Source organism: Calonectris borealis, chromosome 20, assembly GCF_964195595.1.
Source record: "Calonectris borealis chromosome 20, bCalBor7.hap1.2, whole genome shotgun sequence".
Classification (NCBI taxonomy): domain Eukaryota; kingdom Metazoa; phylum Chordata; class Aves; order Procellariiformes; family Procellariidae; genus Calonectris; species Calonectris borealis.
In genome coordinates, this window is record NC_134331.1 from 13,907,226 (window position 1) to 13,934,995 (window position 27,770).

A 27,770-nucleotide genomic window follows, 5' to 3' on the forward strand; every position below is an offset into this window, starting at 1 on the left:
GGTGGCGGGTCCAGGCGGGGCTACGGCTGTGATGGGGGATCCGCGCTGAGCCCTGCGGCCTGATCCTCCTGCGGGAGCAAACCCGGGTAGCCGGTGTGGTGAAAGGGGACTCTCCTGGCTTGTACACCAGGCAAATGACTGCGGGGCTGGTCTTGAGTGATCGTGGAGGGAGATGCGGGGACGGAACCACACCGCAGACACAAATGCATGTCATCAGGTGATGTGGCGAAGGGAGACAGAACTTTTCATCCTGGTGCTCGGGCAGTGCAGCAGTGGCATACAGAGAGGACATCGATGCATTTGTATCTTGTTTGCATTGAGGATGCTGCATCTTAAAAAAGGCTGGAGAGAGACAATCTTTAATGAAGTGTTCAGCGGAAGGGGACTGACGGCGATGCTGCAGCTCCCAGCTAAACATGAAATGTTTCTGACAGGAGTCGTCGCCGGAGGCACCACCACTGTCACGTACCCAAACCTGAGCAGCTGGCATGCACCAGAGCAGCCTGGCAGCAGGGAGAAATGCTACTGAATAACAGAGGCGTACATCCTCCATGTCTTGGACGAAGCCCGGTGCGACCTCCCCCCTCTTAGCTGGGAGAAGACAGGGCAAGGGATGATGACCTTACACGGCAGCTTAGAAAACTGCCAGGAAAAACCTCTCCCTCCAGGGCGAACGAAGCGATGCGGGGCCATCCCGGCGATGAAATGAATGCCGCTTGCCTTCCCTGCGACATAAAGCACGCTCTTTGGGCTTGGAAAGGCCAGCACAGCGCTCTGCCAGATGGGTTGGAGCAGAAGTTTTTCTGCTTAGATAAGTCTGCACCCGAGAGGGACTTTGTCCTCACATCCAAGGAGCCCGGAGGACCTCGGAGAGCCTGACAGTGAGTGTTACCTTGGGAAACGGTGCAGAGACCAGGTTTGAGCCCCAGCAGCATCCCCTCAGGGCCGCCATCCCGGTACTGGGGTGCTTAGGGCAGCCCCAGGCCCAGACTGGCTGGCAGAACCCCTCCTGAACGCTGTGGAGCTCCGGGAGGGCTCAGGCTTAACCCCTACGGGGCGGGAGGCCTCGGGCCTGAACCCGGTGGGGCGGGAAGGGCTGTGGGGCGGGCGGGCGCCCGCCCCACAGCCCTTCCCGCCCCACCGGGTTCAGGCCCGAGGCCTCCCGCCCCGCCTGCCATAGAGCAAGGCTAGAGCGCCGCCGCAGCGCTTCCGTCGGGCCGCCGGAGCGGCCGCCATCTTAGACGCGGGCAGTGAAGCCGCCGCATTGAGGCCGTGCCTCGCACCGGCGGGGAGAAGGAGGAGGAGGAGACCTCGCTGTCAGCCGCACTCGGGAAGCGAGCGGTGCACCCCGCGAAGGAGGGAGAGGTTACACCGCTCTCACGCCTCTTCCTCAGGTACCCGCGCTGTTCGGGCAGTAGCTGATACCCTTCTCCCGCTGTGAGGGACGAGCGCGGCCGCTGTGCCCTCACCTAAGATGGCCGCGGGGGCGGTCTCTCCCCGCGGAGAAGATGGCCGCCGAGGGGAGCGGCGCTCTAGCCGGGTGGCGGAACTCGCTTGGCTGGGTGAGGGGAGCGGGAGCGGATCCCCCACCACTACCACAGGGACCCCCTACCCCACCACGGGCACCCCCCTCCAGCCTTGCTGCCTCACAAGGAAACCTCCTAGGCCCCCCCCTCCAACCTTCCCGCGCCCCCCTCCGCTCACCCACGCCCCCCCCAGCCAAGGGAACCCCCTCTGCCTTGCTACCCACCCCCCCCATTTTGGGGGTCTTCCCTGGTGCATGAGGTGCCTCTGGGTGAGCGTGGGGCGGGTGTGGGTGGGGGTTACCCGAGGCCTGGCTCCTGGGGGGTGGGGGTTGCTCTAAAAGAAGCGCGCTGCTCCCCCACCCCACCCCCGGCTGCTGCTGCTCCATTTTATTTTAATAATCGTGTTTTCCACTCCCCCTTTTATACTTTGCCACAGGAGTGGACCAGCAAGACCATAGGTAGCGGAAGGGTTCCCCTCCTCCTCCTCCTCCCCACCCCTTAAGGGGCGGTGATCGTGGCGGAGAGGAAGAAAAGGATGCCACGGAAGCTGTTGTTGCCTTATAAATCTGTTTTTTCTCACTTTCCAGCTCCACGGGGGTTGCATGACTCTTTGGCGATGAACGCAGCCAGAAGTGGCTACCGGGTCTTCTCGGCCAACTCCACGGCAGCGTGCACCGAGCTGGCGAAGAGGATCACGGAGTAAGTTCCCTCTCTTTCCAGTTTCTCCCCCCCCAGAGCCCCTCCGAGCAGGCAGGCTTTCTTCGGAGCGACTGGAGAGGCTTTTGGCGTCCTCCCGCCTTCCCGAGCCCAAGGTGTCTGCTGCGAACACCTTTGCGGCAGAGGTTTGCACTGAGAGTGCTCAGCAGCTCTGCCCTTTCCTCGGCGCCGGCTCATCCCTCCCCGTAACTCAGTTTGACCCAGCGACGGCAATGGACCGGCTGCTTTCTGCCTCTTGCATCTCTGACATCCATTTCAGTGCTGGAAAGGCCGGGTTGCAGCAAACGCTATTACTTTTGGGGAAGGAGAAGGTGAAACTTGGCTGAACGAACCCCAGAAAGCGTTTTAACTGGTTTGGGAGATGCTCAAAACTTTCTCTGCTGCTTTTCGTGGGGACGGGCTGGCGACCTGGTGTGCTCAACAGTTTCGCTGCTTGGGGAGCGTTGCCTGCGCGGACCTCGGTGCAACACCAGCAGTTGCGCTAACCAAAGCGGATTGGTGAATCTGCATTTCAGTGGGGTAGGAGAGGCGGGCAGCGCATGCTAACAAAAGAGAGTTTAGTTTAGGCAGCTGCTGGCCTGTTCCTGTCTCGAAGGGTGTGCTTAAATTGGAAACATTACTAAAGACAGGTGTGCTGCCACCTTAAACTGGAAGAACATTTTGCTGTTTGTGCAGCTAGCTTAATAAACCGTGTGTTCAATCCTTAGCACAGACTATCTCCGCGAAGCTGACTTGGCTGTTTGGCTGGGATCGCTGGTGTTGATGGGATAAGTGTTGGATAATAGCGATGGACTTCTTTGGGTGTGAGGTGGAGAGGCAAATCCTTGTGTTTGGGAGTGGAAAGTTTTTTTTGGCTCGTGTATTTTTGCTATATTTTGTCAGTTCCATATCACTTTCCCTTCACTGGTACGACTCTATATAAAAAAGTAACTTTTGCTGCAACAGATGGGACATGGCTTTACAAGGCTTGTCCTGTTGTGTCAACACAGAACATAACAGAAGTCCCCTGGGGACGAGCTCCAAGTTCTCAGGACTGAAAGAGCAAATGGGCAATCTTTATTCTCTGCTCTTTGTCTTAAAAATAACTCACTTTTTTTAAAAAGATGTAATGAGAAGAGACACAGAGCAGGCTTCCCCAGGCTGGCACACACAGCTGGCTGTGTGACGTGCTGCTGTAACCCTCTGCAGGGTTTCCAGTGATGCTCTGAGGGTGAATGACAGCAGGATCCAGAGAGTGGATGTCCTTCACAAAATCAACTTTTAATAGAGGCGATGTGGGCTTTTTGCCTTGGCTCTAACGTCAGCGAGGAAGTTGGATGCTCCAGTCATGGTATGAGCACAACAGTGTGATACACAGCTACTGCTTAAACTGAGACTTAAGGACACGTAGCTTTACCTTCTGTAAAATGGGAGTAGTGACCACTCTGGAATGGCAAGGTGTGAAGCATTATATGTGGATGAGGTTTTGTTGGAGGGGGGGCGCAAAATCTGGAACCATTAATAGTACGGATTTGCCCACAGTAAAAAGTGACCCAAAAATAAAGGTATTTTCAGCACCTTGTGCGGTGGTTTTGCACTGACTTCCCTTAGGAGCTCAGGGGCTGTTTCATCATGTTTGTAATACATCCCTTGTTTTTTCAGGTTGCAAAAGATGCGTGACTGCTGGCTTTCCCACTGTGTCACATCCCAGCCTGTACTTTGCTGGGGAGGGCAGTTGCGCCTTTTAATAGAATTGGAGCAGTCTTATAAGGGTGAGTCTGTCCTCTAATATTGTGCGTTCTTTTTAAAGTTTTTTTATGACCTTTAGTATAAGTAGTAAAAGAACTTTAAAACAACACGCAATATTAGGAGTAGGGCCCCTTGAGACACTTGTCCATCTAGGCTCTGTTGCTCTTTGCCTGTAGGTATGATGTTAAAATCAATACTTGAGGAGTCCTGGCTTATTCTTTTTTGAAATCTCAAGCTTGGGGAGGAGCAGTGTGACATAAACCAGACATCTGAAAGCTGTTCAATCCCCTCGCTTCATTTAATGCAAAACTTCCAGAGTTGCTTTCGATTCAGGCTCTGAGCGTGGCATTCTGGCACGCTTCCCATTATGCATTCTTGTCTGGTTATAGGATGAGTGACTAAATGTTTAGTCCAACTTTCACTTTGAGTTTTCAGAGCTTTTCTTTATGTTAGCTTCTGTCAGGGAGAGGGGATGGTGCTGGCATATGAGAACCAAATACCTTGTGAAACTTTAAATAATAAAGATGCTCCTTAGATTCGGGACCACTGAAACATAAATAAAACCATATGTTTACTTGTATCTTATAAATTGAGAGGGGTGATTTTTTTTTTAAATTCTTGCCCAGACGGAAAGAAAACTCCTGCAGTAATTAGGACACTTGCATCTGATTACAAGCTGCATTTGCAGGGGAGAAAGATAATTTCTGTGATGAGTGCTGATCCCTAATTGGCCTTGTGTGCTGCTGTGGGGAGAGAAGTCTAGCAAGTCTCTTTAATCTGCGGCGTCCAACAGATGCATTTAGATCTCCCTCTGACTGCAGTGTTTGGCACAGAGGGTACGAATACTACATTCCACTCCCTGCTTGTGTGTTTGGGTTGGAGGGGATTGCTGACTGAAGCTTGCTGATGCCTCCCCAGTGCTCCTGCAGGTCTGCGTTATGTGGGACGTGATACTATTGTAAACTCACTGCAGACTGCGGATGTGAGTATTCTAGACATTCATTTGGTTTGCAGCATGGAGAATGCTGGTGATCTAAAGATAAAAGCTGTGAGCCTAAACCACGTGGAGTAATGAGGAAAAGATGGAGACTTGTGTTCTGATCTCTGGTTGTAGGGAGCTGGGTAGACAACACTAAAACCAGGGTGGTGTTTTCTGTGAATCAGCAGGAGGTGAGCCCTGCTTTCGGAAGAGACAGCATGTCAGGAGGACTTGCAGCAGCCTCCCTCAGTTGAAGGAGAACTTCTGATGGGATGGAGGAAGAGTAATGTCAGCCTTCCTCATTAGGTCATCTTGCCACTACGTGAGAGGATGGCACAGGGCAGTCAGATCACAGTAACCTTGTGATGCTGCTCTCCCCCATTCCAAACCCTGTTCTTGCCTTCTGGAAAGAGCTCGTGTGGTGCTGTGGGAGGAGAGGACATGGCACCAACTCTTTTCCATCTCAGAAGATGCAGCACTGTGGCAGGAGGCTAACATATTACAGGGTGAAACTGCATCAAAGGATTTTGGAAAGGGAAGAGAATAACCAGCTAAAAAGTAGTGTAGTTGGAGAGGGTTACAGGTGGGGGACGGTGCTGGAGTAGGGTGAACGTGGAGCAGTTGGGCTTTGAGATTTTCTGTGCAGCTTAGGTGGAGCATATAATGTGGCTGAGCAGATTGGCTTTGCGTGGTAGCTTTCTGTGCTGGCCAGTGCCAGGTTTAGGGGAAGTTCCTTCACGAGGAGCAGACTGGTAGGACTAGAGGAAAATCTGCACGGTGTTTGCCAGTAGTTCAGCTGCATAGCTTTGGCACGGCTGGAACAAATGACGCAAGTGCTGGATGGCTCTGGGTACAAGTGGCAGATGAGCAGCAGGGGCTGTTCTTAAGTATCCAGTTGTGCCAGGTGGATGGGGAGAGGTAAAGGAGAGCTCAAGTAGTTATAAGTGTATTTGAACAAGGATATTGCCTCGTATCCAGGAAGCTGCTGTTTCCTTTCCCTTTCTGGCTTGTTCTTGAAGTGGGAGATTAAGAAGTACACTGTAGAGCTGCCACTGTGCTAGCTGGGCCAGTTGACTGATCTTTATGTAAAGATTTGCTCGAGTTTGAAAAGCAATTCAAAGTCAGGCTGTGGCTTGCTTTGGCCATGTTCAAGCACGGAGCAGATCCTCCGCTGTCAGCTCCAGCTCCTTCTGGAGTCTGCAGCGGTTCGTGGAGTCTGTAGATGTGGGGAGAGTCAGGTATTTGCAGAGCTGAGACCAGTGAAAGTGTATGTAATGAAGAGGATATTGCCAAAATAAAATCATATCATAGTCAAGGGCTTTGTATGCAGATTTCTCTTCAAATGGAATGCTTGCACCGCGAGCTGCCTGGAAGCTTCCTTCGGAGTTAACTTTACAAAAGTCTTTTAGCTGCTTGTCACAGAGTGGGAGAAGGAAACGCAGCCCGGGCTGAGAGCCCTTCCCAGCGGTACTGAAACATGCTTTGATGGCATGAAATACTGCAAGTGCACTTGCCCTTGAATTTTGATTCAGCTAAACGTCAAGTCTTTTAACTGACTGTCCTTTGTCTCGAGAGCCTGGTACAGTGGTTTTTGACAGTCTTCAGAGGAGCATTTTAAAGTAGAGTCTAATACAACCTAAAGTGTTTCCTAAAATACTGCAGTGTGTCACTTCCTCATTAAACTATAGGTGACTTCCGAGCTGTTCACATTTAGGCTGTGAATTTGAGACAGATTGTATCCACAGTTTTGTATCCACAGCTTAATATCCTCTTGGCATGTGTTGAGACTGTGGAAAGTTAGATCATCTTTCCTGGGCAACGTTTACAGAGAGAGATATTCCAGATCAATATAAATTTTTACTGGCCAATTGCTCTGAGTAGGATTTTTAACGCCATAAAGAGAATTTTTCTCTTAGATGCTATCAGGTCCTAGAGGAGTCGATTTAGTGATGGAGCTGGTGCGAGGACAGCAGAGCAAGGAGTGGGGCTTTCCCCACCAGGAGCAATGCGTGGTCACACAGGGAAAGCTTACACTGAGACGGCGTTAAAAACTTTCAAAGCTGCAAGCAGCCTGTAGTAGTAGTACCGTGATCCCGCTGTGCCCAGCCCTCTGCGCTGAGCCTGGCAGGACTGTATGCGCACAGCTTTTTTAACAGATCCCAGTTCTGAAGGCTGCTGCTTTTAAAAACAAAAGCAATGCCAAACTGAGTTTCTGTCTCTCTTGGATGGAGAAGGGAGCTTCCAGAAGTGAACTCCTGCTCTGCAGGGCTTTTGTCGATGGGGCTCATTTTGCTTGGGATGTGATTTATCTACAGGACCGAAAGTATTATTTTTACCAGAAGAAGCCGTATCTCTCTGCGGGGGTGTGTGTTCTGGGTTACCTGCAGTGGCAGCCTTTTCTTTCCTAGTGTAGCTCTCATGTCTGCAGACAAGTGATCCAGTAATTGTGATACCCCTCTTCATACGGTTATGCTGTTAGTCCTGAAGCCGAATGCAAACAGAGTTCTTGCTGTCAGTTTGATTCCTTTATCGCCTAAAGCAGTGAGCAATTGGGAGGTTCTGCGCGGAGAGGGTTTAGAGAGAAGAGAGCTGGGGATGGACGGGAAGAAGGGAGAGGTGATGGGAAGGGGGAATTTATCTTTGAACTCTGTTACAAACGGTTGCTCCCAGGCTGCGTGTAGGCTAAGGCCGTCTCTGCCCTTGACTTCGGTGCAAATCTCCCTTTTGACACAAGTCCTGTGGAATTTGGTGTTTTACAACAGGAGCTGCACAAACAGTCCCCTCTTTAACAGCCTTGACTGAATCAAGGTTTTATCAGACTCCTTCACTGGCTGAAGTCGCAGCTTACGCAAAGCCTTCAGAAATGGGTTTAGTGGAAGGTGTGCCCCTTGGGTAAACATACCTGGACTGCTGTGGTGGAGCTGCCTGTCGGTCCCTCTGCCATGCCTGCAGTTCACGGGGACTGCATCGTGGGGCTGATGTATGACTTCTACGGGTGCTTTTATCTCATATCCCTCCCATTGCTGCCCCTCTTGTTTACTTGCAGTCAACAATTGGAGCAGAGATGGGATTTATTGTCTGACCAGAGCAATCCACTACCACTCATTCCTTTAAGTTGGCAGCTGCTTACTGTCTCTTCTGCTGTCTGCACCCAGGTTTGACAAGCTGGGCTGTTTAGTGTCCCTCTTTCCATTGGGGAGCAAACTTGCCTTTCCGATTTCTTGTTTCAGCAGCACAGAAACTGCATTGCTGCTGTATGATCTGAAGAGGGGACCGCTGGGCTCTGGTTCCTTCTTGCCAGCTACATCCTCGCAGCGCGTCACAAACCTCCGCTGTGTTTGTTCGCCACCTCTTAGCGTTGGAAGTGCCACCCTCCAAGGGGTGTTTAGTTGAAATGTGTCCAGCTGGACTGTTTTTGAAGCTTTCCCTCCTTCCATGAGATGCAGGGTTGACTAAGGGCACTTGCACAGTCTCGTTAATTTTCCAGTTTTTTTTCCAGTAGTGAGGTAGGAACGTGCTGTCTGCAGTGAAGTCGTGGCGCACGTGCCTCCAAAGGGAGCTTGCAAGACTTGCTGTGCAGTTGTGGAGGAACAAGTGTGAGTCATTAAACGTTTCCCCCCACACACTGGTTTGTGTTGTGTGTGTGTGGTACTTGAGCTTGTTTCAACTTGGATGCCTTGGCAGCGATTAGGCCGAAGCTTAGTGGTTGCAAATGCCTGACTGTCATTGGAAAGACAGCGGGATCCCAATGGGTGGCAGTAAGTGCTCTATGGATCCCATCTGCAAAACTCACCTTTACTGTGCATCTATCCCTGGGGTCCCTGGGTTTGCCTTTGCGTGACGAGCATCATCTCTTTTTGAAGGTACTGAAGGTACTGAGGGTGCCTTTGTATTGCAGCTGCAAGTTTTAACCCAGCGGGGCTGGTGAGAGAAGCCAAATTAGAGGTTCGGGTGGCTTGCCTGCTCTGGACTGCACAGTCCCTGGGTGATGCTCCAGTTGGTACCCGAGCTGGGCTGGTTACAATCTCGCACGTACAATTCTCGATGCAGGAGTTTACTCACCAGCCCCAGCCATGGCAAATTGTACTGCCAGACACACAATCAGGAACGTGTGTGTGCCAGATATGTGCTTTGTAGCCAGCTAAGCAAATATATCACATTGCATTTGAGTATCTGTTATCGCAGCTGTCCCGGGCACGCTCTCCAGGCCAGCTTCTAGCCGAGACCTCCAGCTTGTGGACTTGTAGCTGAGTCCAGCAGTTGCTGGTGGGCCAGCAGCATGACAGTGTTGGGCTGTCTCACTCATTGACTTCTGGAAAAACATATCTTTGTGACAATTTAAGTATGAGCCTGAGTCTGCGGCTAAGGAGATGGAGAGAGACTGACTGCTGAAGGTGGTAGACCAGGGGAGAGCTAGCAACAGATGCGGGCTCTTTATTTAGGATTAGTCCTGATTCACAAAATTTTGGCATGTGTCCAGGTAAATACAGTGTATGAGCAGACAGGAAACTACCGCCGTAACCAGCGTGTTGAACAGAGGCATTCTGCAGGCATAAACTGTTTCCTAATCCAGCCTGTGGGCATGGCCACCGAGCAGACCCTGGAAGAGAGGAGGGACTTGCCCTGTGCTCCAGCCAGCTGAGCTGCACCTATCCCAAGTCTCTCGTTGGTGCGGGGTCTCTCAGCTGAGGCTCATGGTTAAAGCACACGTGCCTCTAAGTACTTACTAATGGATTACTTGTCAGTGCAGTTAAATACAGAAGTGTCACCTGAGGAAATAGTCTGCCTTTGGAAGCCTTTTAAAATGCTCTTCAAAATTAATCTTTCTTACATAAGAAAGAAATTTACAAAAAAAAAAAAGGGGAGTGACTGTAATCTTTGTTGTGATGAATGTTGTAGGTTTGACATTTGAGAAGAGGAAGGAGTAATTTGAAAAAATCAGAAAACTTTTTTTTTAAGTTAAAATCTCTTCAATCAGCTGAGTTATTTCAGAAGGAAGGTTTGGGGGGGGAGAGGGGAAAAAGATGTGGGAGTCAGAAAAAGTGACTTAGTTGCCATTAATCAAGTCTGAGTAAATCATTAATGTTTAATTCCACAACAGATCTGCCTAAGGTGGCATTGCATAGGCTAGCAAGAAGTCCTTTACCATCAGAAGACACAGCCTCTGGTCAGTCGTACAAGTACGGCACCGACCTGCTGCAGAGAGTGTGGCCCAGGGCCGTCCCCAGGGTCCTCGGAGGGAAGGAGACCCAGGGGAAGGGGAGGACGCGTGGTTCTGCAGCCTGGCTGGCGCACTCAGCTCCCTGCTAGGCAATGCTGTGTTTTGTTGGTGTGTAATGGTTGGTCCAGTCTCTGCTTTGGGTCATGAATGCTGGGTTTCTCCATTTATAATTTCCTTTTTTCTTTCTAGGCGTCTTGGTGCTGAGCTGGGGAAATCTGTGGTGTACCAGGAAACCAATGGAGGTAAGAGAAATCTTTACTATTTGCAACTGTTTTGAAGTAATCTTAGAAATACTGGGTAACTCCATTGGCCAAACTTGTCTAGTAAGTGCAGTGATTCAGCTGTGATGTTACTGCTGCTCCTGGCAGTGCTAAACTTCCGTGACTGACCTTGGACAAAGCAATTAAATGTGTTCCTTGTTTTCCCTTGTTATCTCGTTTGCCTGCCTGTCAGCTAACTCTCGTCTAAAGGAGAGTCCTACCTTGGGTGTTAGCTGCCCCAAGATTTACGCGCTCTTGTGCTTAGCCACATTCCAGCCATCTTCCAGGTTTAAAAGTAATGGCCTGCTTTCTAAATGTCTGCCTGGCACACTTTTAAATTATCCCCTTCTCCCAGCCCTCCCCTGCCACAGGCAGTTTACGGCTGCCCTGGCAGGGACCGGTCCTCTTGCCTTGAAGAGTGCAAATTCAGGGCTGTGCTGGGGAGCATGCCTCTTGGAGCTTGCTTTTGTCCCTTTGAACTTAGCAGGCATCCGTTTTCAGATGCTGGGCTAAACCACAAGGATATTGGCTAACAGAGTTCAGTGGCTAAGAGTCATTTACTGTTTCAAGATCTTGGTTACCTTATTTGCAAGAGAGACTAGAACCAGAGAGCTGATACAGGCGAGGGGAAGGGATGGAAACGGCACTGGCTCGGCATGAGGGTTTTTGATAGTGCTGCGGCTCTTACACGGTGTGTAAGCTGCCGTGGCTGCGTATGGTTATGGTTGGGTTGGCTGTTGTGCTCGCACTAGTGAGAGCTCGCTGCCCTTTGGGGTTAGTTTTAAATCAGGTCACTTGCTACAAGGTCTGAAGTCGTTCCTCATCACTGCACAGCAAATCAGTCTGCTTTCAGCAGAGTCCCTTAAGGTTACTGCCAGTGCCCAGGCAATTAGACTTTGAATTCAGTAGCTGGGTAGATATTTCTCTCCTTTCACTCATGCCAGTTCACAACTGCGTAGGAAATGAGTGGCTAAGACAGGCACCTCGGGGAAACCTGGTGTCATTGCTTTGGCTTTGCAGAGCTGCTTTGGGGCTTGGCTTTTGCATTTGAGTCTGGGACTGTGGGAACTGTGTTCAGCAGAGACCCGGGTTTCCAGCTCGTGTCAGTGTTGAAACACCTTGACCTTGGTAGTGAAGTTGGGGAGTTCTCCCTCTGAACTCTGTGCTGCTGGTGTTGCCTTGGGCTATCCAGCCTGTGTGGAGCTGACCGGGCCATCCAGTACTAGAGGTTGTTCTGCTTTGGGTGGTTCGTTGTTCACTAATGACTGTGGTATGGACAGCTTTCAGCCCTCAGCATGGAGAAGTGAAAAGGATCTCTCACTGAGAGTTAGGTAATTGTCTTCTATGTGTAAGAGAACAGCTATTCAGCCTGGTTTTGCATTGTGAATACAGCTAACTCACTGGTATGTCCTGCGAGCTCTTTTCTTCTCAGGACCAGCCTTTGGAAAATCCACTTGGCTCATCTGCGTGTGTGTTGTGAGTGTATGTGCACAAAGAGCAAAGGAGCAAGTCCTCATCTGCCCTGACCAGTGGGCAAAGTTGCTGCTAAAACATGGTGTGTTATCACTGTAAACCTGATGTTTGGAAACAAAACTGACTGTGTTTTTAATCCTCTTCAGAAACAAGAGTTGAAATAAAAGAGTCCGTCCGGGGACAGGATATCTTCATTATACAGACAATCCCCAGGTAAGGGACTTGTGGCTCAGTTTTACAGCGGAGATATGCTTTGAATTTCTGGTGCAGCAGATTGTTCGATAGGTTTGCTTGCCGTTAGCCGGCATGATAACCAGTCTCTTTCCAGTGTTGTCATTGCTTTGCCTTACATTTAAGACACCACATAGTGTTAAGCTGTTAAAATTCCCAGAGGATCGCTTGCGCCACAGCAAACTGAGAAGCTTCCCATCAAATAGCTTAAGTGTGTCACTTGAGGCAAGAACAAGTATGACTGATGGCTTCAAGTGAAACATCCCTGGTCTGTGTGTTGGTGTCCTTGCAGGCTCAGTTGCGTGGTGATTTCTGACTGGCATTTCCATTTCAGGATGTATAATTTCCTCTGCCTTCCAATTACCAAGCAGCAGAGCCAGCAACAAACAGCAGCTATTGCTTTCATTACAGGCTGGACTACTGTTCTCCTTTCACTGTAATGGTGTGAAACTGAACTCAGGTGGAAGCCCGTAGCTTCCCTCCTGTACTCTTATAGTTCTTAATGATGTTGAGTCTTTTCTTAAGTGAGCTTGTTTGGTTTTTATTTTGGGCTGTTCTAGTCTTGGAGTAAGAGGAAAAAGAAGTGCCGCGAGTAACCAGGGGCCTGGAAAACCAGCTGCTAACCCCAGGAACCTTGCAGCTCGCTGGCTGAGGAAGAGTGTAGTGAGATCGCACTAGGATGGTGGGAAGGGAGCCTACATACAAATGAGATGGGATGCCTTTTGCACAATCAGCAAAACAAGGATATTCCTGCTCTGACAGCTTTTTCCAAGTTACCAAATTCTGCTCATATTTTGGAGATCACAAGAACTAATAAGTACCAGAGCTCAAGCAGGTAGCAGAATACCCTTGAAACAGAATTTTTGCTTGCTTGCCAAAGAAATAGTGAGAATTCAGTTTCCTTTCCTCTTTGTAATGCTTGGCCTGTTGAAGAAATCAGCAGGACTACAAGATCAGCTTGCTCACTTCTGGGGTTCCTCTTGCAGGCTGAGGCATTTTTCTAGAGCTCATCTCTCTTCAGAGAGATGCTCCAAGTGTTTCCTCCAACAGGGAGCAACTAAATCTCCGCAAGAAGAAAATCTGCTGGTGCAGGATTATGTTTCGGGTGAATAGTGCCATTCTGTTGTCCCTCATGAGAGAGTTCTCTGAAATAGCTTGTAACTGAGAGCTGTGTAAACATAAAACAGATAAGGTGTTGAGAGAGAGATAACTCATAGCATTAGGGACAGCAATAGTTTTGGGAGAGGAAAAGCTGCCCTGCTTTTAACTTGTTGATCCCCTTGTTTTTCCATAAACTGAATTCAATGTTGTGGGCCAAGAAATGGATCCTTTTTAGCCAAAATGTTCAAGCCCCTCCAGGTGAGGAGCCACTGTTGTGCAGCCAAGTCATCTTTTATTCTTAAGCTGCAGCTGTGCCTTGCTGCATTGCTTGAGAGGACAAGTTCAAGGGCATCTCTGTTTTGCAGTGGGTTTCAGGGAGCTTTTCAGGAAAGTAAAAACAACTGTGTTGAATAATCTGAGATTAGGACTTCTGCACTGAGTAGCAGTTTGAAAAGCAAACAAAATATTAGGACTTAGTAGGAAAGGAGTAGAGAGGGAAACAACCTTGTTATGCTGTAGTGTGAGTTCACAGTCTGCATCTTAAATGCACAGAGAGAGAACAGAAAGACCTGAATATTTGATACAAGCTCCCTGTCCAAAAAGCATATAGCAGAACTAAAAAAGTTTGAAAGACTGTTGGTGTGTGGACTAGCATTTGTGTGAGGGAAAACCAAATAGCTCATGTTTAGACTGTAGAAAAATGAAGGAGTTGATGGTTTAGTGATACACTAAAAGCGAAAGGAGTCTTTTAGTGCTGAGTGCTGGTGCTGGTTGTTGCAAAGTCGATTGGCAGCTTCAGGTAAGCCATTTGCTCAGCCCCGAGAACAGGGATCTCCAGGGATGGCTCAGGCAGGGATGGCGAGCAGTGAGGGAGGCTCCAGGCTGCTGGAGAGGGGTGGTAAGTAGGGTGTGGGGGATAGCTGAGCTGGCTCTAGGTGTCCTGGTAATGAGCTGACGGTCCCCGTGTGCCGTCTTGGCTCAGGCTTTCCAGCAGTAACTGTGAGCATGGCTTCGAGGCAGGAGGCAGGGAGGGAAACTGGGATGCTCTCTGGGGTACCCGTTTTGTGGCTGGGGTTCCACTGCAGATGTTATTTCCCCCAGTTAGTCCCCACCCCGAGCTGGGCCCTTGGTTCAGGTCACTGCCCCTCGCAGAGGAGCGGGTCAGTGTGACGGCTGGCTCGGCGCAAAGCACCCAGGAGGGTGCTCCTCGCCTTGACGAGCCCCCCCAGCCCACCCACCCTGGGCCCTGGTGGAGGGACAGACACATCCGCCTCTGCCTACTGCCTGGGCCGGCTGGTCTGCAGGAGCTTCCCGGAATCCAGCATGGGGTCCTGCTTGAGTATGGGTAGAGGTGCTCCTCCTCCAGTAATTTCTCCGTCGATATGGCCTCCAGTGTCCCACAACAGCACCAGGACAGCTGGTGCCTTTTGAAATCGGGTCACCCTTTTTCCCAGTCTTGTTCTCTGTCTGCTTTCCATGTGAATATATATTTTTTTAAAGACTAAGTTGAAAAACTATGGGAGAAAATATTGAATTTCTGGGATGAACTTTAAAAAGGCTTAAACTTGGGCACTTTGTTTTTATACAACACTGATAGTAGCATCTTTTTCTTCTTTCGCGGCCCCACTGGCACAGCTAAAACACCAAAGGGAAGAAACAGTTCTTTGTTTGCTCGTTGTCCTACGTGGCAGGGGGCTATGTTTTATGTAATTCTTGGCTGGGTGCTTCAGAGCTAACAAAGCTTTCCTGTGTGTAAATGGCATTGTGCGCGAGTCTGGCGGGGCCAGCGGGAGAACAGAGACCCGGAGCACTCACAAATGAGGAGGCAGAATCGGAGGTTCATTTCCGAAGGAAGGGGGAGCGGTGGAGAAATGGAAATGGTTAGAGGTTTGTCATGGGTCACACAGACAGAGGCTCGGAAAATGGTATCTCTGAGCTCTCAGGGAAGCCATCCCCGGTGGTCAGGAGGAAAACGGGTCCTCGAGCAATGTCTGGGTAATGTCCAAAAAGCTCTGCAGAGCTTTAAGCTGCTCTCTGCTGTTTATTCCTCTGCTGCTGTGTGGAAAGATGGCCCGGTCAGCCCCTGCTCTGTCACCATGGGCTCCACGGCTGAGCCACCACCAGCATTGCCCTCCTGGGGACCAGCCCGGGGAAGTGGTGTGTCATTTGAGGCTGTCCATGCTGAAAACCCCCAAGCAGGGGCGTCTGCATTGTAGGAGGATTGCCTGTCCCTCCGTCTTCTCTGACGTGCATGGTCTTCAGTTCCCAAATGGTCTCGAGTCAGTTTGTGACGATGCAGACAGTGTCTCTTGGTGTTGGTTTGAAGGAACTAAAAGGGTGTGGCTTTTTTTCCCCTTCCCAAAATGAATTAAAATGCAGATTAATACACTCCTGCTGGGCCGTGCCAGTGATCATGGTGAAGCTAACTGAAAATGGGGTTTTAAGTGTATTTCTTACTGTGGTCTACAGATATGTTCTGCCTATGTTGCTTTTTTGTTTTTTTTTCTTCCAAGAAGCAGTCATTTAGCATTTACTGTGCTGCTGTTCCTTCCATCTCTAGATAAGCTAGATAGCATGGAGATGCTGACCTCCACCAAAGTGATGCATCTGGACTTTGTACTGCTCCAAAATGCGGTAAAAATAAGGCAGGAAAAATAACCTGCCTTACATTGTTAAAAATAAAAATACCCTAATAAACCCAGTGTGGATGAAGTTGTGTTGGTCGCATGTGTGCTGCTTCTTCAAAAGACTATTTTATTTCAAAATACACTGTATGAAGGGACATTTGTTCCAACATAAATGAAAAAATGCCTTTTTTTGTTGTGATGATGGAGGGAAATCATCATACACCTCATGTTAGAACACAAAATCAAATTCCGGTCCACAGTTCTTGAGTGCTGTGCATATAACAGTTGATTGTAATGTGCTGAGGCATGATGGAAGGAGCTATACGATTAGAGTCTGAGTCTTGCATACAGTAGTATAAGATGTAGCATTATTTGCTTGGAGGTTTGGTGAGGACAGGTATGGGTATAAAAGCAAAAGGAGTTGCGTAGGAAAAACACCTACTAATATTTGGAATGGTTTTCAAATCTCCTAGAGATGTGAATACGGCTGTCATGGAGCTGCTGATAATGGCGTATGCACTGAAGACTTCCTGTGCCAGGAACATCATTGGGGTCATCCCTTACTTCCCCTACAGCAAGCAGAGCAAAATGAGGAAGAGGGGCTCTATAGTCTGCAAGCTGCTGGCTTCGATGCTCGCCAAGGCAGGTGAGCGTCGCAGGGAGCAGCAGCATGGCAGGCTTGGACGCTGCAGCGCATCTGACTGCATCCCGGAGGGTGTCTGTCCTTCCGTTCTTCTCCTGTTCAATGTGGGGACGTGCTGCCGAGCCCATGAGCCACTTTGGGGGAATTCATTTTCTTCAGCTTAATTTTATTTCTTTGTAACTTGCATCTGGGGAAGTGGCCTAGAAGTGTCATATTGAAATACAGTGTCAGCCTCGTGCTGTGACTTATCGCATGCCTGTTTCTCGTTATGTCTTTGGAACTTTTTACATTAATCTGTTTATGCCTATTTTATCACATGGCATAATAGTCTGAGTAATAGCTAAAATAGTCTGGAAAATGGAGCTATTCAAGGAACGCCAGCCATGTGGGAGTCCTCTCAATGAATTCTTTTTTTTTTTCCTCCCCTTAGGTTTAACACACATTATCACTATGGACCTTCATCAAAAGGAAATTCAAGGCTTCTTCAGCTTCCCAGTAGACAACCTGAGAGCATCCCCTTTCTTGCTCCAGTATATACAGGAAGAAGTGAGGTTACTCTAGTTCTACATATATCAACTTGTCTTAACTCATCTTAACGTGATAGCAGCATTGGGCCTGTCAGGCTAGGTCAATCGTTCTGTTAATGAATTCTTTTTTAGGAGGTACCTACTGCATGTTTCTTAGGAAAGTGGGAAAATGTTATATTGTATGATTGTACCTGGATAGAAATTGAACTCTTGGCCATAAGCAGAAGATGAGCTTGCTCTCTGTAGAGTTAGTGCCATCTGAGAGATGCTATTTACGCTTCTACATCTAATCACCTCTTAAATCCTGTTAAACTGTCTCCCCTCGCCCTTTGTTCTGCAGTGGATGTCTGACTGCTCTGAATTATTGATAGACTTTGTCTTGGGCTGAGGGTAGGAATGCTGAGCACAGCAGGGCTGGGGGCAGGGCATGTAGGTTTTATTTTCCATGTGCAAAAGATGATGATTTATGCCCCCGTGATGAGAGCAAGGCTTCCCCATACGGGGAGAGCGGGCCCTGGGTTCAGACCTTCCCCTGCAGACAGAAGTAGCTGCAGCCGGTCCATGTAGCGTAGGTTAAACACAGTGAACGTTCCCACCTTTGCCCCTTTTGAACGCAAGACCAGCGCCTGCCCTGCGCGGGCACTGGCGCTCCGCGTGCTGGCGAGAGCCAGGGTTTGGTACCTCCGGCCCCAAATGCCGGGGCCCATCACTGCACCTTCCTCTTCCTCCCCTGCGCTGTGTGCGATGCCCCGTCTCTCGGACGGCTCCGCTCAGCACCGCGGACAGGCCGGAGCCTGTGGGCACCAGCAGGGAAGGAGGCACAGGGCCGCAGCCATCTGCGGAGTAGGACCTGCAGTACTGCCTGCACTAAACTTATTTGTGTTGCATTTGGGGCAGAATACACAAATGCTGGTGTTGAAAACAAGTGCAATTGCCTCTCTAGTTTCTTGCCACAGAATGAAGATTGGGGTCTGGGGAAGGAGAGTGGGCGCGATTATTCAGCCATGTATCAAATCAGTTACTCGCTAGCAAGAAGGCCTTTACTTAAATAACTTTTTATCACATCCAGATTCCAGATTACAGAAACGCAGTTATTGTAGCCAAATCTCCTGATGCAGCTAAAAGGTAAATAGATGCTTTACTAATGGGTTAAAAGTAACTTGGAAAAGATCTGGGCTGAAGGGAAATACACCAGGAAAAACATGGGAGGGTCGCAAATGGATCAGCAATCTGGTCCATAAGTCCTTTGTGGCTGGAAACAGGATGGACGTCTGTAGTGCAGATGGGCAGCTGAATTTTGCAGTCCCAACCCTGTGGGAGTAAACTTGGGAGGTCTCTGCTGCTGCAGAGCTAGGTGGTTCACCTGGGGCCAGGATCAGACTTGCTGCATGAGTTTCAGCAGTGCCTACCATCTCAGAAAGCATTTACCATATGGAGGAACACCAGGAGACCCCTGTGGTGCAGCTAGGGGGTAGAGTGGGTTTTGGGATATTAAGGAGGCATGAAAAGTTGCTTCCAGTGAAGTTTTTTGCTGGGGAGCAGCCACAGAGGTGCAGCCTTTGCTTGCCCGGTAGGGTCTGGAAGAGGCCTGCTGCATTGGGCTGTGAAGTTGCATCCGCCCAACATCTTCCTGACGTGCTGTGGTTGTCCTGCAGGGCTCAGTCTTACGCTGAGAGACTACGGCTGGGACTAGCAGTGATCCACGGAGAGGCTCAGTGTACAGAGCAGGACATGGATGATGGACGTCACTCCCCGCCGATGGTCAAAAATGCAACTGTGCATCCTGGTCTGGAGCTGCCGTGTAAGATTAAGCTTCTCTGCTTACCTTTGGGGGAAAAAAAAAAAAGTTTGGTGGGAAATTGCTGTTGGTTTAGCTGTGTAGGTATAACCAACCTAATGGCAGTTGGACCAGTGGAATTTTTCTCATGGAAAGGCTGATATCAGCGAGTTGTAGGAGAAGGCACAGCGGAAGGTTTTTATTTAACTCTTTCTGGCCATGCAGAGCATAAGTATTGTTCTCCTTGGCTGTGCCCGCTCAACAGTGTCAGACTGACCACCTCTGATAAAGGTGGTGCTTCTACAGCACTCAGCAACAAAACTCATTGAGCTAATGAAACAGAAAAGAAATGCAGAAGTGTAACTAACGTGGGAGCAGCCACTGAGACAGGCTGCTGTCCCCAGTTGGAGGGGAGGGCTGGCCTTTGTTTTCCCCTCCTGCTGCAGCCATTGTTACTGCTGGAAATTTTCTTCATCTCGGCAGCCAGGTGATCATGTTCCAGTGTCTGTTTTGACAAGGTTTTGAGGTTTGTGTGGCTAGGGTGAATAGGTTCTCCGAGATCATTGCTGAGCTTCTTTCTGTGCTCTTGCCATCGATTGATAAGCTGCTGCTTTGGGAGCACAGAGCAAAGAAAAAGGAGGAAACCTGTGTTCTAGGAAATGCTGTCCTCTTAGGATTGCTTGTATTCCTGCAACAGCAGCAGTCAAGTAACAACGGTACGATCAAAATGCAGCTCCCTCTTGGGAGGATTTTAGCTTTCTAGGTAGATGGTGGTAGGACAGAAATTGAGTGCAGTGAACGTGGCTGAGAAGTGACTGTGGGAAAGGACGCACGCTGCTGTACCTGGTAAAGAGCTATCCATCATGCAGCCAAACTTAATTATACCAGCAGTGGCTAGGGCTACTGATAAGTGTCTCCTCTCGTCTTTTGAAGTTTAGGGAGAACATCCGACCAGTTTGTGGGCAGGTCGTGGAGGGGAGGCAAGTAAGACTGCAGGCATTTTGCATTACCCCAGTCATTGCTCACTATAATACAATCAGTTAAACAATGCTTATGTGGCTGGTGAAATTCCTCTTAGGCCTTGGGGGACAGGTGGGGTTTGGCAGTGAAGTTTGGGACTTCGTCTTTATTGTCCCCCTTCTGACAAGGGGATTTTTTCATCCCCTTCCAACAAAACAGGAATTTTCATGATTACTCTTGGCCTTTTCCTTCCCCTCCTACTCGGAAGAGGATGCTGTCCTCCAAAATATCACTAGCTGACATTTGTCTGCTATTGGGACATTGGTGCGACTGTATTTTTCTTTCCAACCATGTCACTTTAAGGAAGCTCAGCTGTGGGAGCTTGTGCTGCTGGAGAGCCCTGTAAATGGTAGCTCATACAGAAATGTGCCCTTGTCCAGTTTAGTTACGATTCCAGTGGAAAATTGTTTTCAGTCCTCAGCTATCCAAACACAAACTAATTTGCTGTGTATCACCACTTTCTTATTTTATCTCCTGCAGAAACTCAGCACTTGACTAATGACCTTACATTCTTGCATGCCTAAGGCACAAATGTAAAACAATCAAGCTGTGGCTTGGTAGCTGTCTGTCAGCGAGGTGCGGGGCGAACTTGTCCAAAACTCTCAGTAGAAAGTTGCGTTTCTCTCCATTTTCTAATCTGATAGATACCTGGTTTTGAGTGAGTTTTGAGTGACTGTTACTGAGGTAATATCTGTCTAAAAGCAGTCTGTAAGCTTCTAGCGCATCCTGGTTGTGTCGCAGCCTCTGTCATGGAGCTGTGCTCTGCCAGCCAGAGGTGAAAACGCAGGTAGGGTTAGGGATGGCAATGCTGTGAGTGTCTGTACTTACCCTCTCTGCTGCGCCTCCTTTCTGGTCCGATGCAGTCATCTGAAGTGTGTCTTCTCCACTCAAGTGGCACATCAAACAAAACCCTTGATCAGCTCTTCCTGCGTGTGTACCATCACCAGCCATCCCGGTGGAGTAAGGTCTGATGGCAGAGTGAAGCAGCGTTCAGCTATGTCCCTGTATTGTTGTTTGTGAAAGGTAGGACACGTGCTACTCACCCAGAGCTGTACGATTCCTTACACCAAAACTGGCCAGAAAAACCTCCGGTTGTCGAAACAGAACAGGTCGCCAGCTCTGCCTGGCCCAGCTACCACAAACCTGGGTCTGGGCCGTTAGAAGGTGGGGGTACTCCTGGAGGGCGGCTGAGACTATCCGTGGAGCATCCTGCTCTGGGCTATAACCAGATCAGTGTGGAACGTCCTGTCCTCCCTCTAAACTGCAGTTCAGGGTCCCCAGCAGTTGTGTTACAGCCAGAAGAGAGGCAAAACCTCTCTGGTCTGGGAGCAGGCCCAGAGCCCTACAGCAATCGCTTATGCTTTATGCCAGTCTTCATGGGCTTCCTAGTGAATTGGCTGGGCTCCTGCGTCCTGGCATGCACCTTTTCTCCCTATTCTAGTAGAGATCATGTACCTTTAATTTATAAGTGTTATGCAGTGTAATGGCTTATTTATTGTCCCAAGCGTGTAGCCTGATGTGATACTCTGATTTGGTGTCATATGGAGCCGTAACAGAAAAATGCCAAAGGTGCTTCCTATTGCACTTCTTAAAGTGCTGCGCTAAAGCGGCAGCAACAGTTCACGTCACTCAAACCCCAGAAATCAGAGCCTTTGAGACAGGATGTCACTCCGAGGTTATTCTCTTTGGTTGTGTGCTCTTTGTGTCTCAAAGCTTGCAGCTGGCTTGGGGCTGTGCTTTAACAAATGCACATGGACTCTTTGCATGTCCTTGAGAAAAGGAGCGGAGCACCATCTGTTAAATCATTTCAGTGGCTTTGAAATTCAGTACTTTATACAGCTAGCTAATGGTCTGCTTCAAACCCAGAGCCCAGCAAACTGCCATGAAGGAAGAGAGTTTGGGTGAAAAACTGGAGTGACCCTAGGTCTGTTCCTACTTCCCTACCCCCATCCCTTCCCTGTGTTTAGGCTGGGCGCAAGGATGTTATCTGTCCTTCCAGGTCTCTCTCTTCACAAAACGGTTCGTTCTTGAGCAGCCTTTTGCTCATAGACTCTGTTGTAAAGGCAACAATATTTTTCTTGGTGATTATCACTTTCGTGCACACTGTCAGCTCCAAACAGAATTTGGTTTAGAATTTCTTAATCCATTTTTGACTGCTTAATTAAAGCAACAGGTTTATGCACCTGGGAGTGCTGTTTCGTTGTGCCAGTGATAATCTCGCCTTTAACGTGTGGTACTTTGGCGTATATTACTCACATCAGAATGAAAGTGCAGGTTAGAGTGTTTGGCTGATGAACTTATTTCCCCACCATCCCTCAGTGTTCTTTGATATTCTTGTTTTATAAAAATGGTGGTTGGTTTGGTTTTTTCTCTTTTCTTTATTAGCCCCCCCAAGAAGATACAGATACCACAAGCATCTTTTCTGACTCTCCAGAAAAAAACAGCAACTCTTTTCACCTAAACTTGTACATAATCCAAGGGGTTACGCCAGGCAGAAGTACAGCTGAGGCTTACTTCTGTTGTCCTCTTTTGTCTACATACAGATAGAGGTTTTGTGTCTGGGAGGAAAATGTTCTTTATTATTTGAATCATTCTTCAAGCCACCTTCTCGTAGCAGTTCTGACTTGCACATCTTGATACGTCCAAAGATTTTGATGAAAAAGAAACTGGCTGCAGTAACCCTTGCATGAGCTCTCATCACATTGGAGCAGTTCTCTTGAGATTTGATGTGGTTGTGGGTAGATCTTTGGCTTGCAATTTTTTTCTTTTCTTTGCAGAGAAAATTGAACAAGAAAAAGGGAGAACATCTCTTTAGGATCCGGGTAGGTCGACGTGTTGCCTACCATACTTCAAAAATAAAGCAAAATTGAAATACAGCATTTAAAAACAGACAAAGAGATGTGAAGCACTGCTAATGTTGCTAGCTGCTGTGTTAGCCTTTAAGTATAGCAAGGAATGTGTCTGCTTCCTTTATGGAATAGAAGGATGCTGATTTGCTGAAACTTCATGTGTTTGTGAGTAAAACAGTGCTGAATTTCAGCTCCCTAGACCTGTTCACCATGCGCTTAGAAAAGAGTTTTCCCTAGCCTGGCTGTTGTAAAACAGGAATGGTACTCATCTGTGGATGCACACTGAGGATGGGATGGCAGCCAGATGTCATCCTTTTGGTATTTCACAGCTCCCGACAGGAGTTTTGTTACTGTCCAAACTAGATGATAAATTAATAACTGATCTAAGCAGGTAGGTAGTGCCTGTAATTGAAATTTATGGTCTGCTTATCTCGTGACGCTTAATCCTAGTTCATTACAAGTGCTCTTCCTTTTCATAAGAATATTTTCCCTTCAGGATTTAGATGTGACTTTGCATTTGATAGGAGACTCAGAAATAAAAATGCAAGGGAGGCTGGGGATTCTGTGCTCCAAAGAGCAGTTAACTCTTAAGTCCAAGGTAGCTGTGACTTTAACTGCAAAACCTAGCAATGAGTAATGTAACTTCGGTCAAAACACAACTATTGGACACCTTTTATACAGTTTTCATAGGCTTACGGAAAACCAATCTGTGGAGTAGGTCGTGTGTATGAAGAACAGCTCTACACATGAATCTTTGGAGCTGTGGTCCTTGTAATTGCTTTCATCGCATCCCTGAGTCTGACTCACTCGCCCAGCTGTGCTTGCACTCTAAGCATTCCCAGGCACTGATGAGTTGTGGGAATAGTACTGGATCAGCCTGCTGTGCAGGATGGGGAGTTTCGTGTAGGACGACTTTGACCCAGGAGGGCAGAAATCAATATTCAGACAGGCTTTTTGATGGGCAATGGCTTGTGTTCTCATGCTGCTCAAGTATAATATTGAAGTAGGTTATCTTAAAGGAGAACGATCTTGCTATCCAAGATGTCCAAAACTCCTCGGCACTTGAGAAGCCGCTGTGGCCAGAATCCTGGCAAGACCCGAGCTTACGAAGAGGAGGGGTACAAAGTGCCTCGGTAGGACACTTTGCTGCACTCCCTGTAAGGAGCATAAAATCTGGGGGTTGCAGGTGGGCCAGGTAAGTGTTACAAAATGCTGGATGTTCCTCTTTGCTTCAGTGGTTAGGTCAGCCCAGATTATCACCTGATGACACGTGCATGCCCACCACCATGTCCTTTCTGTGCTGAGAGTTTTTGTACTGCATTCACTGTATAAACCAGCACCCTCTGGCAAGTGAGAGGTTTGGCTTATGGACAGCAAGTCCCTGGCCAGTATCAGAAACTGATTGCTGTTTGGTGTGAGTCTGAAGACTGTGTTACATCTGGACACTGTCAGTGCATCCTAGTTCGTATCTCTCTTATTTTTTATACTAGTGCTGGAAGTTTTTATAAGGATAAAAGGCTGTAACACGTGTAGTTTTTGCATGAACCATGTCAGTGCAAAAGTAGAGTCAGGAGGGAGTGGAACCTTATTTCCCGGTACATTTCTTCACCATGTGTCAGATAGCCCAGCTCATCAATGTATCCTTTTGCTTCCGATTGCTGGTTGCACTGAGCTTGTAGAACTGAGTTTGAACTGGATTTTGTCCTGCTCTTTCCATTAATCCACTTTAAAAAAAAAAAATCAGCAAATTTGCTTCTGCAAACTTCCTTAAGCTTTCTTTGCCTGAGCAGGTGTTATTAAGGTCCTTACGCCCTCTGAAAGAGCCTTGTGTGTTTGGTGATATGAGAGAAAGCAAGCAAGCTGCAGTGCGAGTCTCAAATCCTTCAGATGAATTAGTGAGTTGAACAGGTGAAAAATTGCAAAGCATATGCCCTTCAAGAGGTGTTGCTTGGAGAAGCCCGTTTGTTGTTCCCAATCATGAGATACCCCTTTTTTCAAGTCCTGTTCTGGAGCACAAAGGAAGTCACTGGCATTTTGCATAAACTGGCATTTGTAGCTCTCCTGGCACGAGGGGTCTGTTAGATATTTGGATTTGCTTACTGTCTCTGAGGACAGTACAAGGTCCCCACAGAAACTGAGAGCTTCATCTTTATGCAGCAGCGCTGTTCATTTAAGGAGGAAAATGATGGTTAAACCAGTGGTTACCCATGTAGGTGGGTGTCAGGATAATGTAAAGCACATGTCTGTATCCGTGCACCAATATGAGACGCAGTTAAGGGCTGGGCCTTTTGTGTGGTGGAGGTGTTGTGGTTTGACTCAAGGCTAACTGACCTGGGCTTTTTTTTCTTCTTTAGTGATGATGGCCAAGGAGAAACCGCCAATAACTGTGGTTGGAGATGTTGGAGGAAGAATTGCCATCATTGTGGTATGAGTGTGATGGAGAGGGGCGGGGGGTGGCTCCCTCCCAGCATCTTTTCTTGAGTTGCTTTATCCCAGAGGATAGGAGGGACTGCTGGTGTAGGAGTGGGAACGTGACTGTTACCAATGTTTTCTCCAGTTTTGCTGGTGGCTTTGGTTATTTCAGCTTTCTGTTGAAAACCCTTTGTACTTCAGCACTTTAAGCCCTGAAATCTCCTTGCTCCCTTGAATCTACAAACATCAGATGTCTACAAATACTCAACAAATCCAGGACATGCAGAGAAATCTCCTGAAGTGTTTAAAAAAAATCCCAACCAACCAAAAAAAAACCACTTGCTGAGCTTCTCACACTGCAGCATGGCACAGCAAGTATAAGTAATCAACATGCAGCTACTATCACCGTGAAAAAAAATACCTTGCTGAAGATAAGCTCTTTCTGTGTGTGTGCACGTGCAGGGACTAATTTGTTTCCAAAACAAAATACTTGTTTTGCACACTAGCAAAAGGGTCCGTAAATTAGGGAAATGGTGTTCACAGATTTAAGTCGTGCATGTGGCTGTCCTTGCATCTCAACAGCAGCTGAAGTAGCCAGCGATTACTTTTTTCGGCTGTGTGCATGGCCGAAGTTGCAGTACCTTGCAGATCCGCTCCGGTCCTGCAGGCACGGTAAACTTCTGGTTTTGATGTTATTTCTGTTTCTTCTCAGGATGACATCATCGATGATGTGGAAAGCTTTGTAGCTGCTGCAGAGATCCTGAAAGAGCGTGGAGCCTACAAGATTTTTGTGATGGCTACTCATGGGCTCCTGTCAGCAGATGCCCCCCGTCTCATAGAGGAATCCTCCATTGATGAGGTGCGTCTGCTTTCTGGACTGCAGAGGAAGGGCTGGCTCTGCTGGCTGGGTTGATTTAAGGCACCAAAAACCACAAACCGATGTTCTTCCCCTGCCACATAGCTCACCTCTGAAATGACTGGTTTCATCAGATGCTTTCAGTTAGCTGGTTCTTCATTGGGGGGAAAAAATAAGTGTGTTTGATTAATACTTGTTCAGATCAGATCTGCTTCTCTGTGTATGTTTTCTCCCTAATGCACAGATATTAGTCATCCCTGCCTGGACACTTCCCTCACTGCAGCTGGGTGCATGTGACTGCTTTCTCACTGTACAGACCTTCTACCTGTCCCTCTCCCCCAGCCGATGACGGGCTGTTGGGTACATTAAGACGATAAGATTTCAAACCTCGCCCTTAGTAGCAAACATGTCAGATCCTGCGATCTAAATGGACCTGTCAGCCTGTGTGGAAGTGGCTGTTGTAGAGTGCTGGTTATGCCGGTCCCCTCAACAAATTGGCTGTCACGTGGGGGAGACCATTTGTTTTCCTAACATACAGGGGTTTCTCCCTCTGAACTGTGAAACAGCAGGTACGCACCACTCGTGGAGTTGATCTAGGCTAGCTGTTTGGTGAGGATGAGCGTATCAGCGGCACAACTAATGGTCTTTTCTTTCTGACACTCCGTAGGTGGTAGTAACCAACACAGTTCCTCACGAGGTACAGAAGCTGCAGTGCCCCAAGATAAAGACTGTGGATATCAGTTTGATTCTCTCTGAAGCCATCCGACGAATCCACAATGGCGAGTCCATGGCCTATCTCTTTCGCAACATCACTGTCGATGACTAGACCTGGCGCTGCCCCTATCCTGGCTTCCACAAGAGAAGGAAGGATGCATGAAAAGGCAATACCATAAATTATAGGCATAACACAACTGCTTATTCTTGTAGGACTGTGAAGGTTTTCAGGGTCTTGAGCCATGAGATCTAATAGAAAAAAACAACCTGACCAGCACTTTACAGGTGAATAGAAGAGGCCACTGGCAATGGGGAGGACTACATCTTAATTAAGAGAGATGGAGAAATGAGGTGGTGTTGAATTTTTAAGTTCCTTTGATTCTTTTTTTTTTAGTGTGTTATCTCTTGCCCTGTAGGGAGGGAAAGAAAAGCAAAAAAAGAAGTAGCTGTCAGCTTATGAGAAGGGAATAGAGACTGCTCATAGCTGCGTGTGGGCAGCAAGAGGAGACAGCCTCTGGGTTTCTGTTTCTGTCTGTGACTCGCCTGAGCGCGCAGAAGGGAGTGCTTCATTCAGGCAGCTGGGCAGGACTGCTTGCTGCTGGCAGAGCTGAGCAGCAGAGCAGCTCCTTGCCAATTGAGTGGCCTCTCATCTCTTGCACAGCATAGCAAGGACTTTCATCAAAACTAAGTTAGCGGAACATCCAGAAAGGGCAGCTTAGGGCAACCCATTTGCAGGGCTGCTCGAATCCCTCTGTCGGGGTGCTGGGAACAAGCTCACGTGTGTCTCCCAGCAGGGCAAGGGGTGCTAGTTCATGTGCTGGCCTTTTCATTTTGCGAGCCTTGGATCGTTATTGTTCTTCAGTGGCAAGTCAGATGAGGGTCTAGGTCCTCACCTGAACGCTTGTCTGCACTGCAAAACCAGGAGTTGCCTGGGGCTGATGAGCTGTGGCAGTCTCGTGGGGAAGGAGTTGGAACAATATCTGCCTCTAATGCAGCTGTGCTCTCCAAAACACTAACACTGAGCCTGCAATAAAAAGCATAGGATTTTTCATTTTTGGTGCTTCCTGTGAACCCTGTACCCTCTGAACAGTTGCTGTGTCTGTACCGTG

General features: G+C 48.4%; 1 protein-coding gene across 9 annotated transcripts; it reads left to right on the top strand.

Annotated features, from left to right (window-relative positions):
* The first annotated feature begins 1,203 nt into the window (after positions 1 to 1,203).
* Positions 1,204 to 27,712, top strand: PRPSAP1 (phosphoribosyl pyrophosphate synthetase associated protein 1). Of its 9 annotated transcripts, none has more exons than XR_012676707.1 (12): positions 1,429 to 1,562; positions 2,114 to 2,225; positions 10,361 to 10,413; positions 12,051 to 12,117; positions 16,337 to 16,509; positions 16,937 to 17,052; positions 18,103 to 18,158; positions 18,689 to 18,834; positions 25,034 to 25,104; positions 25,804 to 25,950; positions 26,192 to 26,516; positions 26,615 to 26,753. XR_012676707.1 is itself a non-coding variant. In XM_075169924.1 (12 exons), the coding sequence occupies exons 1-12, from the start codon at positions 1,509 to 1,511 to the stop codon at positions 26,771 to 26,773; spliced, it is 1,176 nt and encodes a 391-aa protein (XP_075026025.1). In that variant the 5' UTR covers positions 1,440 to 1,508; the 3' UTR covers positions 26,774 to 27,712. The 9 variants fall into 9 exon arrangements, 8 of the variants coding, with proteins under 8 accessions (XP_075026026.1, XP_075026025.1, XP_075026024.1 ...); XM_075169924.1 differs by lacking the exon at positions 26,192 to 26,516 and adding an exon at positions 1,963 to 1,984 and having other exon boundaries at positions 1,440 to 1,562; positions 26,615 to 27,712; XM_075169928.1 differs by lacking the exon at positions 26,192 to 26,516 and adding an exon at positions 3,885 to 3,994 and having other exon boundaries at positions 1,500 to 1,562; positions 26,615 to 27,712.
* Positions 27,713 to 27,770: the final 58 nt, after the last annotated feature.